This window comes from Notolepis coatsorum (assembly GCF_963971535.1).
Source record: "Notolepis coatsorum genome assembly, chromosome: 8".
In the NCBI taxonomy this organism is placed as follows: domain Eukaryota; kingdom Metazoa; phylum Chordata; class Actinopteri; order Aulopiformes; family Paralepididae; genus Notolepis; species Notolepis coatsorum.
Genome location: NC_140172.1, coordinates 131,972,290 through 131,990,933, shown reverse-complemented (window position 1 = coordinate 131,990,933; position 18,644 = coordinate 131,972,290). Strand labels below are relative to the sequence as shown.

The 18,644-nt window shown below is 45.7% G+C and overlaps 1 protein-coding gene across 1 annotated transcript in view; it reads right to left on the bottom strand.

Annotated features, from left to right (window-relative positions):
- Positions 1-18,644, bottom strand: part of LOC311233576 (palmitoyltransferase ZDHHC20-B-like) — a gene marked incomplete at its 3' end in the record, with an annotated part of 36,402 nt that overhangs the window by 15,998 nt on the left and 1,760 nt on the right. Inside the window, exons 2-5 of the mRNA XM_084320543.1 lie at positions 10,914-10,940; positions 8,784-8,878; positions 8,393-8,513; positions 6,465-6,534 (exon numbers count right to left, since the gene is read on the bottom strand). Of these exons, the coding sequence (XP_084176669.1) occupies positions 6,465-6,534; positions 8,393-8,513; positions 8,784-8,878; positions 10,914-10,940 (313 nt within the window). The remainder of the gene's footprint in view (positions 1-6,464; positions 6,535-8,392; positions 8,514-8,783; positions 8,879-10,913; positions 10,941-18,644) is intronic.

The window sequence follows — 18,644 nt, the reverse complement described above, 5'->3', positions numbered from 1 at the left end:
ACATGACAAAATAAAATAAAATAAAACCGACAGAATTAGAGGTCAAAAGCAAGATTGAAAAGGTGAGTTTTGAGGGCTGATTTAAAAGATGTCAGGGTGTTTGCATCACGGATATGGCTGGGGAGGGCATTCCAGGGGGAGGGGGCAGCAGCAGCAAAGGCCCTGTCGCCCCAGGATAAGGCAAAGGCTGTGTGTCAAATGTGCGACAAGTACTTGGCATTCCACGGTGGCACATCCAATCTGGCTGCTCATTTAAAAAATTTAAGTATTGGGCCCTAATTAGAAGTATCGCCATTCGCGACGTGCAGGCTGCAGGCTGCTGGCGAAAGCGTGATGCCCTGTTGGCCTGGCCTCAAATAAATATAATAAGAACAAAATGATATATGCTAATTAGGGATGTCCGATATTATCGGCCTACCGATATTATCGGCCGATATCGGCATTAAAATGTGATATCGGAAAATATCGGTATCGGAAATTAAGAGTTGGACGGTATCGGTAAAAAAGCCAATATCGAGCATCCCTAATGCTAATAATAATAACAAATTCATTATTTTAGGTACATAAACTGGATCTGGACGGCGGGCCCACCTCCTCAACCACGCAGACACTACTGCAATTTGATACCAAACCAATGAGCGAGAAGAGAAAGAAGGAGTTATTGGACTCCATTGTGGACTTTATTGCATTGGATATGAGGCCCATAAATGTAGTAGAGGGTGAGGGATTCAGGAGAATGGTTAATGTGATGGCGCCAGGTTACACCATGCCCAAAAGATCCACCGTTTCCAACAACCTAACTCTGACCACTCTGTGGCATTCACAACAGACGCTTGGACGTCGGTGGCGATGGAGGCGTACATGGCAGTCACCTGTCATTTTATTTCCAACAAGTGGGAACTACTGGGATATGTCTTGGAAACGAAAGAACTGGAGATAAAACATTCTGGAGTAAACATCGCGCAACGCCTGGGTGAAGTGGCTGGCGCGTATGGCATACCCAACTACAAAAGAGTGGCTGTTGTGCATGACAATGCCAGCAACATGAAGCTGTGTACCGAGACACTTAAACAGGACCCAGAAAATTGGGGCAAGGTCCAGGGGGTCTGCTGCTCGGGACACACATTACAGCTGTGCATAAACTCCTCTCTCAAACAGAGCACCGTGCATCGCACTGTTGCAGCGGGCAGGAATCTGGTAGCGCATTTTAGAAAGAGCGCAAAAGCTACAGCTGCTCTGAAAGCAGAACAAGAACAGCAGAACGTCATATCCCACAAATTAATCCCAGACGTTGCCACTCGTTGGAACTCCACATTGTCAATGCTGGATCGCTTGGTGGAGCAACGATGGCCAATAACAGCTGTGTTGCCCGACCCCACTGTCTCCAAAAAGGCGGATCGATTACTGGACCTCAGTTCGGACCAGTGGACCCTGGCAGGTGATGTCGCGGATTTCCACCCTCTGGAGACGCTCACAGAGCTCTTCTCCCAAGAGGACAATGTGTCATTGTCGGCAACCGTGCCCATGTTAACTAATCTTAAAAAACGGCACTTGTCACCAGATGAGTCGGACAGCCCTGCGATAAGGGATCTGAAATGGTCCTGGTCCACGAGATTGACACCAGATGGGAGCTGCAAAACCTGGAACCTGCCAGTATCCATCTCCTTTCTGCTGCCCTGGACCCCCGGTTCAAACATCTCAAATTCATCGATGATGAGATGAAGGACAACGTATATATCCAGGTTAGACTAATATATTCAATTATGAATTAAACTACTCTGAGTCTGACCGATATTCACACAACTATCTTATCATGCCACATTGTAGCCTGCACAAGGCAAGCACAACATCTTCTCTGATTTTAATTATTAATACAATATTTGCGGCTACGTGGCGCAGTGGGCAAGGCGCTCGCAACGAATGCTGGAGACTAGGCTCGAACAGGATGCCTCCTGTTCGAGCCCCGCTCTCCACATTGCTTTCAGTTTAGCTGGTCGTCCACAGTAATACACATTGGCCGTATTACGGGGAGGGAAACTGAAGGGTGGGGATCGGGCGTTGTGGACAGCGACTCCTACAGGTCGGTTGGTGCGCCTGCGCAGTAGAATCAAGAAGCGACGGGGGCGGGGCCCCTCCAAAGCCCAGACCCCCGACGCTGGAAGATCGAGCCGCGCAGGTGAAAAGATGCGGCGGCTGTTACCTCGAGTATCGGAGGGGACTCGTGCTATGTATGACTTAGTCCACATTGCAGCCGGCTTGTGGGAGGCAAGAAACAATGTTCAAAAAGACAGGGAAGGGTTGAATTGGACGATATGAAAAATTGGGATGGGAGAAAAATAGAAAATGGGAGAAAAAGTGGATCAAAAGAAAATTATGAATACAATATTTTATTTCCAGGTTGTTCTCCTTGCTGACCACTTGCAACAGCGTGACGCAAGCATGGAAGACGGTGCAAGCGAGGAAGAGGGAGAGGGAGAGGAGACTGATGACCCGGTGGGAGAGGAAGAGGGAGAGGGAGAGGAGACTGATGACCCGGTGGGAGAGGAAGAGGGAGAGGGAGAGGAGACTGATGACCCGGTGGGAGAGGGAGAGGGAGAGGAGACTGATGACCCGGTGGGAGAGGAAGAGGGAGAGGAGACTGATGACCCGGTGGGAGAGGAAGAGGGAGAGGGAGAGGAGACTGATGACCCGGTGGGAGAGGGAGAGGGAGAGGAGACTGATGACCCGGTGGGAGAGGAAGAGGGAGAGGGAGAGGAGACTGATGACCCGGTGGGAGAGGGAGAGGGAGAGGGAGAGGGAGAGGGAGAGGAGACTGATGACCCGGTGGGAGAGGAAGAGGGAGAGGGGGAGGAGACTGATGACCCGGTGGGAGAGGAAGAGGGAGAGGAGACTGATGACCCGGTGGGAGAGGAAGAGGGAGAGGGAGAGGAGACTGATGACCCGGTGGGAGAGGAAGAGGGAGAGGGAGAGGAGACTGATGACCCGGTGGGAGAGGGAGAGGGGAGAGGAGACTGATGACCCGGTGGGAGAGGAAGAGGGGAGAGGAGACTGATGACCCGGTGGGAGAGGAAGAGGGAGAGGAGACTGATGACCCGGTGGGAGAGGAAGAGGGAGAGGAGACTGATGACCCGGTGGGAGAGGAAGAGGGAGAGGGGGAGGAGACTGATGACCCGGTGGGAGAGGAAGAGGGAGAGGGAGAGGAGACTGATGACCCGGTGGGAGAGGGAGAGGGAGAGGGAGAGGGAGAGGGAGAGGGAGAGGAGACTGATGACCCGGTGGGAGAGGAAGAGGGAGAGGGGGAGGAGACTGATGACCCGGTGGGAGAGGAAGAGGGAGAGGGGGAGGAGACTGATGACCCGGTGGGAGATGAAGAGGGAGAGGGGGAGGAGACTGATGACCCGGTGGGAGAGGAAGAGGGAGAGGGGGAGGAGACTGATGACCCGGTGGGAGAGGAAGAGGGAGAGGGGGAGGAGACTGATGACCCGGTGGGAGCCGCTGGAGCCCCGCCGAAAAAAACAAAAACAACATGAAATAGAAATGTTGCTTCAGTCGGGGGATGAAGAGGAGGAGAGGGAGGAAGGCGACGGATCTGCAAAAAAAGAGATGGAGCAATACCTCCAGGACAAATCCAAAGTGAAGTCCGGCGGCCCGCTAGTGTGGTGGAAGGCCAATTCTGACCGCTACCCAACGCTGTCACTGGCAGCAAAACACTGCCTTTGTATCCCAGCCACTTCCACGCCATCGGAACGAATCTTTTCCAAGGCAGGATACATTGTCAATAAGATGAGGAGCTCCATCCTCCCTGACAATGTGGACAAACTTATATTCTTGGCACACAACATGAAAAGAGTTTAGGCAGAGGTGAGTGTCGACTGCCGACCCGCGTGAGGCAGCGTTTTATTGTTTGGTTAATTATTATTTATCTGCATTGCTTTGTTAAAAACGACTTGTACAATAAATCCCACGTTTGTTCATTATTATTATTATTATTATTGTTAATGTATATTTTAAATGTTACAAGTTGTTAACACTTTGATTGCCTAAGGCTAAATTCATGATATACCATCCCTTGCCAGCTCTATTTGTCTATGGAGAAGTTCCCCTTCTTTGCAGGGCTATAACTTTTTAAATTCTATTGCTAGATTGCCATTATTAGGGCCCATTCAAGGTCCTATATGTATTGTTCAGGGTGTAGCAACGTTAAACTTTTTCATTCACATATTCATAGTAAAATATGGTCTAAAGTATAAGTATGTTTTCATCTCTTTCTGCAGCTTTCTCCAGAACGTGATTTATAGCCCCAAATGCATTATATTGATGATGAAATACAGTTTGGTAGGAATCTGTGCGAGATCAAAAATTTCAATTGGACGTACTTCTAGAAGTTTCTACGTATCATCTGATGATGACCGGATGGGCGGGGGATCGTTTATAATTCCGTGGGCAGCGTTATATCATTCATCTAGTGTGGGTGATATGATCATCAGAGCAGTTTATATCGAACACGTTCAAAAATAACGCTGAATCTTACCGTATCTTCCTCGCGCCGTTGGACGATGAGCGTGGAACTGAAATATTCCTATTATGGGATGTAGAAATACGCGATCTATTTCCAGGTTGTATAATAGTATATACGTCCAAATCATGTTGTTTATCGAGTTATTGGCAACGGATCGCTATGTATTGTGTCAAGATCGAGTCCCGGGACCTATAGAGAGTGCCCGGAAGTAATATGGACGATCAGCACTTCATCCACATGACTTCCTGTTTGGCGCTTCTGCCGATCGGCCACCAGATGGCGCTCTTGAACCGCTAGAGGGTTGAGAGGAGGCCAGCACTGTGTCTCAGGGCTGCGGAGGAAAAATATGATTTCGATCACAGATTTTTGAAATATTGATATTAAAGACGAGTTACGGCGTCCTCGGCAACTTGAGCATAACCGGGAAGGACGCCTAAACACGTTTTCGGCACTTAAAGTGTTAATGTTCAGAGTTGAGTGCCGACTTGTTAATGTTTCAATTACTGCGCCTGTGTCATAATCACAGCACGGGCCTACTTCACTCCCCCTCCTTTTCCCCTCACGTCCTCCACACGCTCCTCTTCATCCCCCTCTCCATCCACTGCACACTCCTCCTCATCCTCTCTTTCTCCAGTCACCCCTTCCTTTACCCTCATACGCCCAGCTGTATTTCATTCCCCTAATTCGCACGCGGTCAAGCACCCCACTCTCCACAGCTGCACTCAATCCTTCCCTGATGGGGGGACTACTTCTACACCTCGACGCTGACCAGAAGCTGTCGTGGTATTAATTACCACTGCCCAGGTACGACGTCTCTGCCGAAAGCTCTGCTAGATACTCACCGTGTATTTGCTTACTCTAACCTGTTTCTCTCCTGTGCCCCAAAGGACCGCCGTCCCTGCCTGGACGTCACCTGTTCCCGAAGAGGAACACTTGTTCTCCCGCTGCAACCCAGCAGCTCCCAAGACAAGCACCAGGACCGCTTGCTCGCTCACTGCCGCCGCGGCAGCCACAAGACAGAACATAACCCAGTTCTATTTCCCCCAATTCCTGTGTTGCTCAATTGACATTAAACACCCTTGAAACCACTCCTATCTCTTTATTGTTTATCTGCATTGCTTTCTTGTTAAACTACTTGTGCAATAAATCCCACTTTTGGAAATAACTTAAATAAAAATAATCCTTAAATCAAAAGGTAGAGTACCTATCGAATATTCGATCGTAATTTATTTCAGTTGTTTTTTTCCAGGGGTAATGAAATTAATCCATAGTATACAGGTGCAGAGTCTCTAGTCTACATTTTTTATTACGATACTAGACAGTAAAGTTAAAATGCACAATAACGTGTAATATATAAATCATTGTTTGTGCTTCCTGTTCATCCCCCCCTCTGTTCTGAGGCGATAGAAACATCGCCACCGTCAGTGCGCAACGCGCGAACGCAGCCAATTGAAAAATACACGTAGCAAAATGAATGCTGCAATCAAATGTTGAAATGTATAAAAAAAAAAACTATATATATAGATGGGATATCACAATACTATCCAAATATGCACTGGATAAAATGTATATTACGTTCACACTAATATAACTGTTTAGAATAGAATAGTCTATTGGGTGAGTGCGGCTGGCTTTCGTGTGACATCACGTCCGGGAGCGGGAGAGTCAACCAGGAAATTCAAATGACTGCAGTGCTAATGGTTGTTGTCGAAAATCTATAATAATCACAGATACATTCAGTCAATACTGGATCTAACAAGATGGATTTATGGATTGGATACACATTTATGGAAATTTCAAGCCCGCCAGACCAGTGTTCTGATGGCCTGCGGGAAGAAGCTGAGTCTGAACACACAGCAGTGTGACGTCACAACGTCAGACCTCCAGGGCCAGAGGTCAAGGTTCACGTTGAAAATACAAGGTGGTCTTGATTAGGGAGACTCACCTCTGGCAGTTGGAACAGTGGTGGCAGCGATCTGGTTTGATGAGCTGGCACTGGTCACAGTATCTGACTGCTGTAGAGACAACACACACTGAGTACCATCATACACACTACACAACACACACTGAGTACCATCATACACACTACACAACACACACTGAGTATTATAATACACACTACACAACACACACACTCAGTACCATAATACACACTACACAACACACACTGAGTACCATCATACACACTACACAACACACACTGACTACACAACACACACTGAGTATTATAATACACACAACACACACACACTCAGTACCATAATACACACTACACAACACACACTGAGTACCATAATACACACTACACAACACACACTGAGTACCATCATACAAACTACACAACACACACTGAGTACCATCATACACACTACACAACACACACTGAGTACCATCATACACACTACACAACACACACTGAGTACCATCATACACACTACACAACACACACTGAGTATTATAATACACACTACACAACACACACTGAGTACCATAATACACACTACACAACACACACTGAGTACCATAATACACACTACAAAACACACACTGAGTATTATAATACACACTACACAACACACACTGAGTACCATAATACACACTACACAACACACACTGAGTATTATAATACACACTACACAACACACACTCAGTATTATAATACACACTACACAACACACACTGAGTACCATAATACACACTACACAACACACACTCAGTACCATAATACACACTACACAACACACACTCAGTATTATAATACACACTACACAACACACACTCAGTACCATAATACACACTACACAACACACACTCAGTATTATAATACACACTACACAACACACACTCAGTACCATAATACACACTACACAACACACACTCAGTATTATAATACACACTACACAACACACACTCAGTACCATAATACACACTACACAACACACACTCAGTATTATAATACACACTACACAACACACACTCAGTATTATAATACACACTACACAACACACACTCAGTATTATAATACACACTACACAACACACACTCAGTATTATAATACACACTACACAACACACACTCAGTATTATAATACACACTACACAACACACACTCAGTATTATAATACACACTACACAACACACACTCAGTATTATAATACACACTACACAACACACACTCAGTACCATAATACACACTACACAACACACACTCAGTATTATAATACACACTACACAACACACACTCAGTATTATAATACACACTACACAACACACACTCAGTACCATAATACACACTACACAACACACACTCAGTATTATAATACACACTACACAACACACACTCAGTATTATAATACACACTACACAACACACACGCAGTATTATAATACACACTACACAACACACACTCAGTATTATAATACACACTACACAACACACACTCAGTATTATAATACACACTACACAACACACACTCAGTATTATAATACACACTACACAACACACACTCAGTATTATAATACACACTACACAACACACACTCAGTATTATAATACACACTACACAACACACACTCAGTATTATAATACACACTACACAACACACACTCAGTATTATAATACACACTACACAACACACACTCAGTATTATAATACACACTACACAACACACACTCAATACAACAATAAAACAACATGCTAACATTTGACTACCATGGTGGTCTGGTCAGCTTAGTGAAGAAGAGTAGAGTCAGGTCATAATAAAGCAGCTTAGTGAAGAAGGGGTGGGTTAGGGTTAGGGTTAGGGTTAGGGGTTAGGGGTTAGGGGTTAGGGTTAGGGTTAGGGGTTAGGGGTTAGGGTTAGGGTTAGGTCTCACCTCCGTTAGGGGTGCGTGTGTAGATTGGTAAATCCATGGCCACTTTCTTCAAGATGTCCAGTTGTATCTCTGTGCTCTGCTCTCTCTCATACAGTTCCTTCTCAGCTCTGGGCAGACAGAACTATACACAACACAGAGGTGATGTCATACAGAGCTCTCTCACACACACGCACACACACACACACACACAGAGACAGACAGACAGACAGACAGACAGGCAGGCAGGCAGGCAGACAGGCAGACAGACAGACAGACAGACAGACAGACAGACAGACAGACAGACAGACAGACAGACAGACAGACAGACAGACAGACAGACAGACAGACAGACAGACAGACAGACAGACAGACAGACAGACAGACAGACAGACAGACAGAGTTGTCTACCTACCACTTTGGAAGGGCTGGCCGGCCTGGTGATGATGGTCTTCCAGTAAGACCAGATGAACATCATTAAGCAGACATGGAACACGACCAGGTAACTGACTAAGAGAGGAGGACAGAGAGTTAGGAGATAGCAGCTAGGAGGTACCGTAGGAGGTATGACAGAGTGTTAGGAGGTAGCAGCTAGGGGGTAGGAGGTATGACAGAGTGTTAGGAGGTAGCAACTAGGAGGTAGGAGGTATGACAGAGTGTTAGGAGGTAGCAGCTAGGAGGTAGGAGGTATGACAGAGTGTTAGGAGGTAGCAGCTAGGGGGTAGGAGGTATGACAGAGTGTTAGGAGGTAGCAACTAGGGGGTAGGAGGTATGACAGAGTGTTAGGAGGTAGCAGCTAGGAGGTAGGAGGTATGACAGAGTGTTAGGAGGTAGCAGCTAGGAGGTAGGAGGTATGACAGAGTGTTAGGAGGTAGCAACTAGGGGGTAGGAGGTATGACAGAGTGTTAGGAGGTAGCAGCTAGGAGGTAGGAGGTATGACAGAGTGTTAGGAGGTAGCAGCTAGGAGGTAGGAGGTATGACAGAGTGTTAGGAGGTAGCAGGTAGGACAGAGACAGGTAGGAGAGAGACAGGTAGGGGAGAGACAGGTAGGAGAGACAGGTACGAGAGAGAGACAGGTAGGAGAGAGACAGGTAGGAGGTAAGACAGGTAGGAGAGAGACAGGTAGGAGGTAAGTAGGAGAGAGACAGGTAGGAGAGAGACAGGTAGGAGAGACAGGTAGGAGAGAGACAGGTAGGAGAGACAGGTAGGAGGTAAGACAGGTAGGAGAGAGACAGGTAGGAGAGAGACAGGTAGGAGGTAAGTAGGAGAGAGACAGGTAGGAGAGAGACAGGTAGGAGAGACAGGTAGGAGAGACAGGTAGGAGGTAAGTAGGAGAGAGACAGGTAGGAGAGAGACAGGTAGGAGGTAAGTAGGAGAGAGACAGGTAGGAGAGAGACAGGTAGGAGAGACAGGTAGGAGAGACAGGTAGGAGGTAAGTAGGAGAGAGACAGGTAGGAGAGAGACAGGTAGGAGAGAGACAGGTAGGAGGTAAGTAGGAGAGAGACAGGTAGGAGAGAGACAGGTAGGAGAGACAGGTAGGAGAGACAGGTAGGAGGTAAGTAGGAGAGAGACAGGTAGGAGAGACAGGTAGGAGAGACAGGTAGGAGGTAAGTAGGAGAGAGACAGGTAGGAGGTAAGTAGGAGAGAGACAGGTAGGAGAGACAGGTAGGAGGTAAGTAGGAGAGAGACAGGTAGGAGAGACAGGTAGGAGAGACAGGTAGGAGGTAAGTAGGAGAGAGACAGGTAGGGGGTAAGTAGGAGAGAGACAGGTAGGAGAGACAGGTAGGAGAGAGACAGGTAGGAGAGACAGGTAGGAGGTAAGTAGGAGAGAGACAGGTAGGAGAGAGACAGGTAGGAGAGACAGGTAGGAGGTAAGTAGGAGAGAGACAGGTAGGAGGTAAGTAGGAGAGAGACAGGTAGGAGGTAAGTAGGAGAGAGACAGGTAGGAGAGACAGGTAGGAGGTAAGTAGGAGAGAGACAGGTAGGAGAGACAGGTAGGAGGTAAGACAGGTAGGAGAGACAGGTAGGAGAGAGACAGGTAGGAGGTAAGTAGGAAAGAGACAGGTAGGAGAGAGACAGGTAGGATGTAAGACAGGATAGAGAGAGACAGGTAGAAGAGAGACAGGTAGGAGAGAGACAGGTAGGATGTAAGACAGGTAGGAGGTAAGACAGGATAGAGAGAGACAGGTAGGATAGACAGGTAGGAGGTAAGACAGGATAGAGAGAGACAGGTAGGAGAGAGACAGGTAGGATGTAAGACAGGTAGGAGAGACATGTAGGAGGTAAGACAGGTAGGAGAGAGACAGGTAGGAGAGAGACAGGTAGGAGAGACAGGTAGGAGAGACATGTAGGAGGTAAGACAGGTAGGAGAGAGACAGGTAGGAGAGAGACAGGTAGGAGAGAGACAGGTAGGAGAGAGACAGGTAGGAGAGAGACAGGTAGGAGGTAAGACAGGATATAGAGAGACAGGTAGGAGAGAGACAGGTAGGAGAGACTAGACAGGTTAGGGTAAATGATGTAAAGTTGTAAAGTAGTTGTTACTTACTGCGTTCTGCATTATCTGGGATAGTAACTGTGTGGGAAAGAGAGAGAGACGTACACAAAAAGGAGAGAGAGAGAGAGAGACGTACACAAAAAGGAGAGAGAGAAAGAGAGAGAGATGTACACAAAAAGGAGAGAGAGAAAGAGAGAGACGTACACAAAAAGGAGAGAGAGAAAGAGATAGAGAGATGTACACAAGAAGGAGAGAGAAGGAGAGAGACGTACACAAAAGGGAGATAGAGGAGAGAGACGTACACAAAAAGGAGAGAGAAAGAGAGAGACATACACAAAAAGGAGAGAGAAAGAGAGAGAGACGTACACAAAAAGGAGAGAGAAAGAGAGAGAGAGACTTACACAAAAAGGAGAGAGAAAGAGAGAGAGACGTACACAAAAAGGAGAGAGAGAAAGAGAGACGTACACAAAAAGGAGAGAGAGAAAGAGAGTGAGACGTACACAAAAAGGAGAGAAAAGGGAGATTGGTCATACAGATCAATGTTGGAATCAATTCATTTTCAATTCAATCAATCGATCAATAAACCAACTAGCAAAGTGCTCTCAGTGGAGAACAATCAACAAACTAGCAAAGTGCTCTCAGTGTATACTGTATATCTCTGTCTCTCTGTATATCTCTGTCTCTCTATATATAAATACTGTATATCTCTGTCTCTCTATCCATCTCTCTCTATATCAAATTCAAATTCAAATTCAAATAGGCTTTATTGGCATGAAATATTTACATACTTATTGCCAAAGCAAGTTCAACATACAAACAAACAATAACATATATATTAAGCAATAAAATATCATAATATTAGTAATAACAGTAAGGACAATCAACAAGAAACATATTTACAAAATAGTCACTTGATCGGGTAGTCATTTTTCAAGTGTGGCCACTCAGATACATTTACAGGGCTTGTTCTCGTATTTTGTGACAACCGTCTACATATTTTGCAGCTAATGTTGTACACTGACTTTTCTCCCCACACATATATAGCAGCTTTTGGTGATCAGGGAGATGGATAAACTGTGCGTCAATTTTGTTTATTTTATCAAAGAAGACTTCTCTTAGATCCTTGTATTTCTCACAGTATAGCAGGAAGTGAGGTTCTGTCTCAATGTCCCCCTGATGGCAAAGTGAACACAGCCTGGCCTCTCTGGGCAGCCAGTTCTGCCTGTGACGGCCTGTTTCAATGGCCAGACTATGTCCACTCAGTCTGTACCGTGTCAATGTTTTTCTTAATTTTATCTCATTCACAGTAGTCAGGTATTCTGCCACCGTGTACTCTCGGTTTAGGGTCAAGTAGAATTCTAATTTACTTTGAGATTTGGTTGATTTGTTCCAATATTCTATATCATTTTCTTTTTGTTTTGAGATTATTTGGTTGGGCCAGATTTCTTGGTATCTGTCCTGAAGCGTTTGTGGGCAGAGATTTCTGACTAGCTGGCAGAGGGGACTCTTATCTGGGTTCATCTCTTGGCTCTGAAGCCGGGCTTTGTAGTGGTAGGAGTGGGGGTCACTTGATTGGAGGTGTGTGTAAAATTTGATGGCTCGCTTTTGAATTTGGATGATTAGGGGGTATTGGCCAAGTTCTGCCCTGCATGCATTATTGGCAGTGTGTCTGTGGACCTTAAGTAGGTTTTTGCACAATTCTGCATGCAGTACTTCTAATGGGTGTTTTTCCCATTTTGGGAAATCTTGGTTAGTTAATGGACCCCACACTTCGCTGCCATATAATATTATTGGATTTATTACAGAATTTAGAATTTTGAGCCAGGTCCTCATTGGGATGTCAATTGGAATTTTCCTTTTGATGGCATAAAAAGCCCTTCTTCCCTTCTCCTTCAGTTCATATTGAAGTTATATCTCTCTCTGTCTGTCTGTCCGTCTCTCTCTGTCTCTCTCACTATATCTCTCTCTGTCTGTCTGTCCGTCTCTCTCTCTGTCTCTCTCACTATATACTATATATACTATATACTGTATATCAATTCAATTCAATTCAATTCAAATAGGCTTTATTGGCATGAAATATTAACATACTTATTGCCAAAGCAAGTTCAACATACAAACAATAACATATATATTAAGCAATAAAATATCATAATATTAGTAATAACAGTAAGGACAATCAACAAGAAACATATTAATTTACAAAATAGTCACTCGATCGGGTAGTCATTTTTCAAGTGTGGCCACTCAGATACATTTACAGGGCTTGTTATATCTCTGTCTCTCTGTCTATCTCTCTCTGTCTGTCTGTCTGTCTGTCTGTCTGTCTGTCTCTCTCTCTCTGTCTCTCACTACACCACCGTGCGTGCTGTAACACCACCGTGCTGTGAGGAGACAGTGTTAACCACTACACCACCGTGCTGTGAGGAGACAGTGTTAACCACTACACCACCGTGCTGTGAGGAGACAGTGTTAACCACTACACCACCGTGCTGTGAGGAGACAGTGTTAACCACTACACCACCGTGCCGTAAGGAGACAGTGTTAACCACTACACCACCGTGCTGTGAGGAGACAGTGTTAACCACTACACCACCGTGCTATGAGGAGACAGTGAAACCACTACACCACCGTGCCGTGAGGAGACAGTGTTAACCACTACACCACCGTGCTGTGAGGAGACAGTGTTAACCACTACACCACCGTGCTGTGAGGACAGTGTTAACCACTACACCACCGTGCCGTGAGGAGACAGTGTTAACCACTACACCACCGTGCTGTGAGGAGACAGTGTTAACCACTACACCACCGTGCCGTATTTGTATTTGTATTTGTATTTATTGGTTTAAAATACAGAGACAGTGCATATTAAGGAACATTTGACTGTAAATATGCCAGTTTAGCCAAGTTGGCTAATTTTCAACTGTAGTCTCTGGGGCAGGTGACATGAGCACAACAATAATTAAAACATAGTACAATAATTAAAACACAGTAGGAATCAATATAGGTTACAATACACTAAAATACATACAAATAAATACATTAAAATACAACCCCTTAGTTAAAAAACATAGTACAATAATTAAAACACAGTAGGAATCAATATAGGTTACAATACACTAAAATACATACATTAAAATACAACCCCTCAGTTAAAATGGTCGCACACTTGACCATCTCTCAACCATGATTTTAAGTTAGTTTTAAATGAGATGTAACTTTGATACTCCCTGAGCCGTGTTGGCAGACTGTTCCAGGTGTGGGCTGCTCTCACGGAAAAGAGGAGACAGTGTTTAACCACTACACCACCGTGCTGTGAGGAGACAGTGTTTAACCACTACACCACCGTGCTGTGAGGAGACAGTGTTTAACCACTACACCACCGTGCTGTGAGGAGACAGTGTTTAACCACTACACCACCGTGCTGTGAGGAGACAGTGTTAACCACTACACCACCGTGCCGTGAGGAGACAGTGTTAACCACTACACCACGTGCTGTGAGGAGACAGTGTTAACCACTACACCACCGTGCTGTGAGGAGACAGTGTTAACCACTACACCACCGTGCTGTGAGGAGACAGTGTTAACCACTACACCACCCGCCGTGCTGTGAGGAGACAGTGTTTAACCACTACCGTGCTGTGAGGAGACAGTGGTAACACACACACACACACACACAGCCAGGCACGGGCAGTGGGGGGTAACACACACACACACACACACAAATACACACACAAATACACACACATTTATACAGGCGCGGGCAGTGGGGGGTAACACACACACAGCCAGGCGCGGGCAGTGGGAGGTAACACACACGCACGCACACACACACACACACACACACACACACACACACACACACACACACACACAGGCTCGGGCAGTGGGGGGGTAACACACACACACACACAAATACACACACACATATACAGGCCAGTAAAAGAGGGCTTTGTTTAGTAAACAGGGACGTGACAAGTGGCCACTGACTATAAGTCCAGATACGTACAGTTGGTCTACACATGCTGCTGTGGTACCATCAGCTCCAGTAGGGGCTCTGAACGCACTACTGTTAGGTGTCCTGCTGGCTCAGCTCGCCCCTGAGGACAGAGGGATGCCTGTCTGCCTGTCTGTCTGTCTGTCTGTCTGTCTGTCTATCTGCCTGTCTGTCTGTCTGTCTGTCTGTCTGTCTGTCTGTCTGTCTGTCTGTCTGTCTGTCTGTCTGTCTGTCTGTCTGTCTATCTGCCTGTCTGTCTGTCTGTCTGTCTGTCTGTCTGTCTGTCTGTCTGTCTGTCTGTCTGCCTATCTGTCTGTCTGCCTGTCTGCCTATCTGCCTGTCTGACTATCTGCCTATCGGCCTGTCTGCCTATCTGCCTGTCTGCCTGTCTGCCTATCGATTAATGCCCATGCAGCCACAAGATATATGATTAATGCCCATGCAGCCACAAGATATATGATTAATGCCCAGCCACAAGATATATGATTTTCGGCTTATTTCAGTAAATAATGCTAAACACTCTGCAATAACTGGTACATTAACACAACTATATGTGAATCTGTGTATATGTAATATGATATTTGTGCGATATGATAATAAGCGTTGGGAGATAGACCATTTCCAATAGTAAATCTGTGTCGATTAGCTGTCAGTCCTTCCCCCAACAATTAGCCTTCAACACAAAGGCGGTTGGTCGCTCCCACTATCAGCCTAAGTTAATACAAGTTTGTTTCATTAAATAATAACTGCTCCCTCATGTCATGAATTACTGCATAATGTCAAAACGGATTACACATTCAGATGTTTTTAGTTTTCCCAGAATTCTATCTTAGAATTTGTATAGTAGTATCTTATTTTAGCCATATGAGACTGAGAGCTGTGGTGTTCCACAACCACAAGGAACCATACTAGTAGGACTGCTACTGTTCCTAATTTATGCAAATGACATGTCGTCAGCTTGTGACTGCAACTTGTTCTTGTTCGCAGACGACTCAGCCCTGCTGGTCTCTGACAAGAACAAGTTACAGGTTGAAAAAACCCTCAGCTCGGAACTATAGGCAAAATCTGCATATGGCTCGCTGATAACAAACTATCATTACACATGGGCAAAACAGAGTCCATTCTCTTCGGTTCAAATAACAAACTCAGCAAGACCGACGGCGTCTCAGTTACAGTGGGTGACAATATTGTCACAAGGAAAGATGAAATTACCTACCTGGGCTCCATCCTAGAGGCTAATCTTTCCTGTGACAAAATGGCATCCAATGTAATAAAAAAAGTCAACCAACGAACTCGATTCTTGTACCGGATCTCCTCTCTGGTAAACAAGAACACCCTGAAGACCCTGGCAGGAGCACTCATACAAGGTTACTACGACTATGCTTGCACCTCATGGTACCAAAGCACCTCAAAGGCGCTAAAAACAAAATTACAAACATCTCAAAACAAACTGGTCAGACTACTGCTTGACCTTACTCCTAGAACCCACCTCACCCCTGCCCACTTTGACAGGGCCTAACAAAAATAATTGTTGGTTTCAGGTTGCCGACCGACCCTGCCGATTTAGGTGCGACCAGATATATTTTATGAGTTTTAAAAAAAATATATATAAAAAAAAAAAAAAAAAAAAATCAGATTTTTTTTTTTTTTTTTTTTTAGAATAAAGTTTCATAGAAATCTTAGTCAAACATTTAGTATTATGGATATTAAACATGCTGGCAGAGTACATGCATCCATGTTGTTGTGAACATTTTAATTAAATAAAGAAATTCCCTATCCATAGTCGCCGTGGGAAAGAATAAAATAAAAAAATAAAATAAAATAAATTCCCTACCTACCCATGGCCAAACTGACAACCAACCTGAAACCAACTATTAATTTTGTTAGGCCCAACCTAGGATGGCTTAGACAACAGAGTACAGCAACTTGCAATGGGCCTGGTCTACAAGATACACTACACGACCAAGGTACCCATGTACATGTCAAAATACTTCCCAAAGGTCAGTGAATACCACGATCACAACACCAGAGGGAGCTCAACAAATCATGTTAAACCCAGATTCGGCTCAAACAAGGGACTAAACAGGTTTCGCAATTATGCCACATCAATGTGGAACGCCCTACCCAAAGCTGTAAAGGAATGTGAATCACTACCCACTTTCAAAAACACTCTCAAAGAACACCTACGGGAGACTGCAATTCGAAACTGGCCCATGTAAATGTCCTAACCCAACCCCCTCCAATGTACAGTAAATGACCAAGTATGGTTGTCAATATTCCAATGTACAGTTTTGCTTGTACAGTTGTACAGTGCCCCCCCCCCCCCCCTCCTGCCCAACCCCCCACCCCACCCACCGAACCACCTCCAATGTACAGCCCCCCCGCAAATCTGGTATGTCATAAATGTATATATGTAGCAGTACTTGAGTACTGTATATCTGTATGTCATGTATGTCATATATGTCCTGATGAATTGAAAATGGGGGACCCTGATGTAAACAAGACGAAAGTCTTTCTCTGGTCTGCACCCTTAACAATTGTGTGTATTGAGCTGTACTGTATTGTTTCTGCAATCTGTTAATAAAGTTTTCAATCAATCAATCAATCAATCAATCAATAAATCAAAGAGATACCTCGAGCAAGGTCTGCACCCTTAACAATTGTGTGTATTGAGCTGTACTGTATTGTTTCTGCAATCTGTTAATAAAGTTTTCAATCAATCAATCAATCAATCAATAAATCAAAGAGATACCTCGAGCATGAGGTGAGGCGGACCTTTAAAAAAGTGAATATCAGGAAGGCAGCAGGTCCGGACGGCATCCCCGGCCGCGTCCTAAAAGTCTGTGCCGACCAACTGGCCCCAGTATTCACTGACATATTTAACCTGTCCTTAGAACAGGCTGTCATCCCCACCTGCCTGAAGAAGTCCACTATTATCCCTGTACCCAAAAAATCCAAGCCTGCTTGCCTCAACGACTACCGCCCTGTAGCTCTCACCTCCATAGCCATGAAGTGCTTTGAGAAGCTAGTAAAGGGCTACATCTGCTCCTCCCTCCCCATCAACATGGACCCCCTGCAATTTGCATACCGCCCCAACAGGTCCACGGAGGACGCCATAGCCCATGTGCTGCACACAGCAGCATCACACCTGGACAAGAGGCAGGGGAACTATGTGAGAATGCTATTCATCGACTACAGCTCGGCATTCAATACCATAGTCCCCTCCATACTCATAGCCAAGCTCAGGGACCTGGGCTTGAACTATGACCTCTGCCAGTGGGTCTTGGACTTCCTGACTGGCAGACCCCAGGTGGTGAGAGCAGGCAACTGCACCTCCTCATCCATCACCCTCAACATAGGGGCCCCCCAGGGCTGTGTTCTGAGTCCCCTCCTCTACTCCCTGTACACACACGACTGTGTGGCTCAGCGGAGTAGCAATACAATCATCAAATTTGCTGACGACACAGTGGTGGTGGGCCTGATCTCTGCCAACGACGAGAGGGCCTACCTGGAAGAGGTCAAGGTCCTGGCGGGATGGTGCCAGGAAAACAGCCTCTCCCTGAACGTCAGCAAAACAAAGGAGATGATTGTGGACTTCAGGAGGTCGGGGGTCAAGGACTACAGCCCCCTCAGCATCGACGGGGCACCGGTTGAGAGAGTCAACAGCTTTAAGTACCTCGGAGCCTACATATCCGAGGACTTGACATGGACCACACACATTGACAGTGTTGTGAAGAAGGCACGACAACGCCTCTACTTCCTCAGGCGCCTAAGGAAGTTCCAAGTCA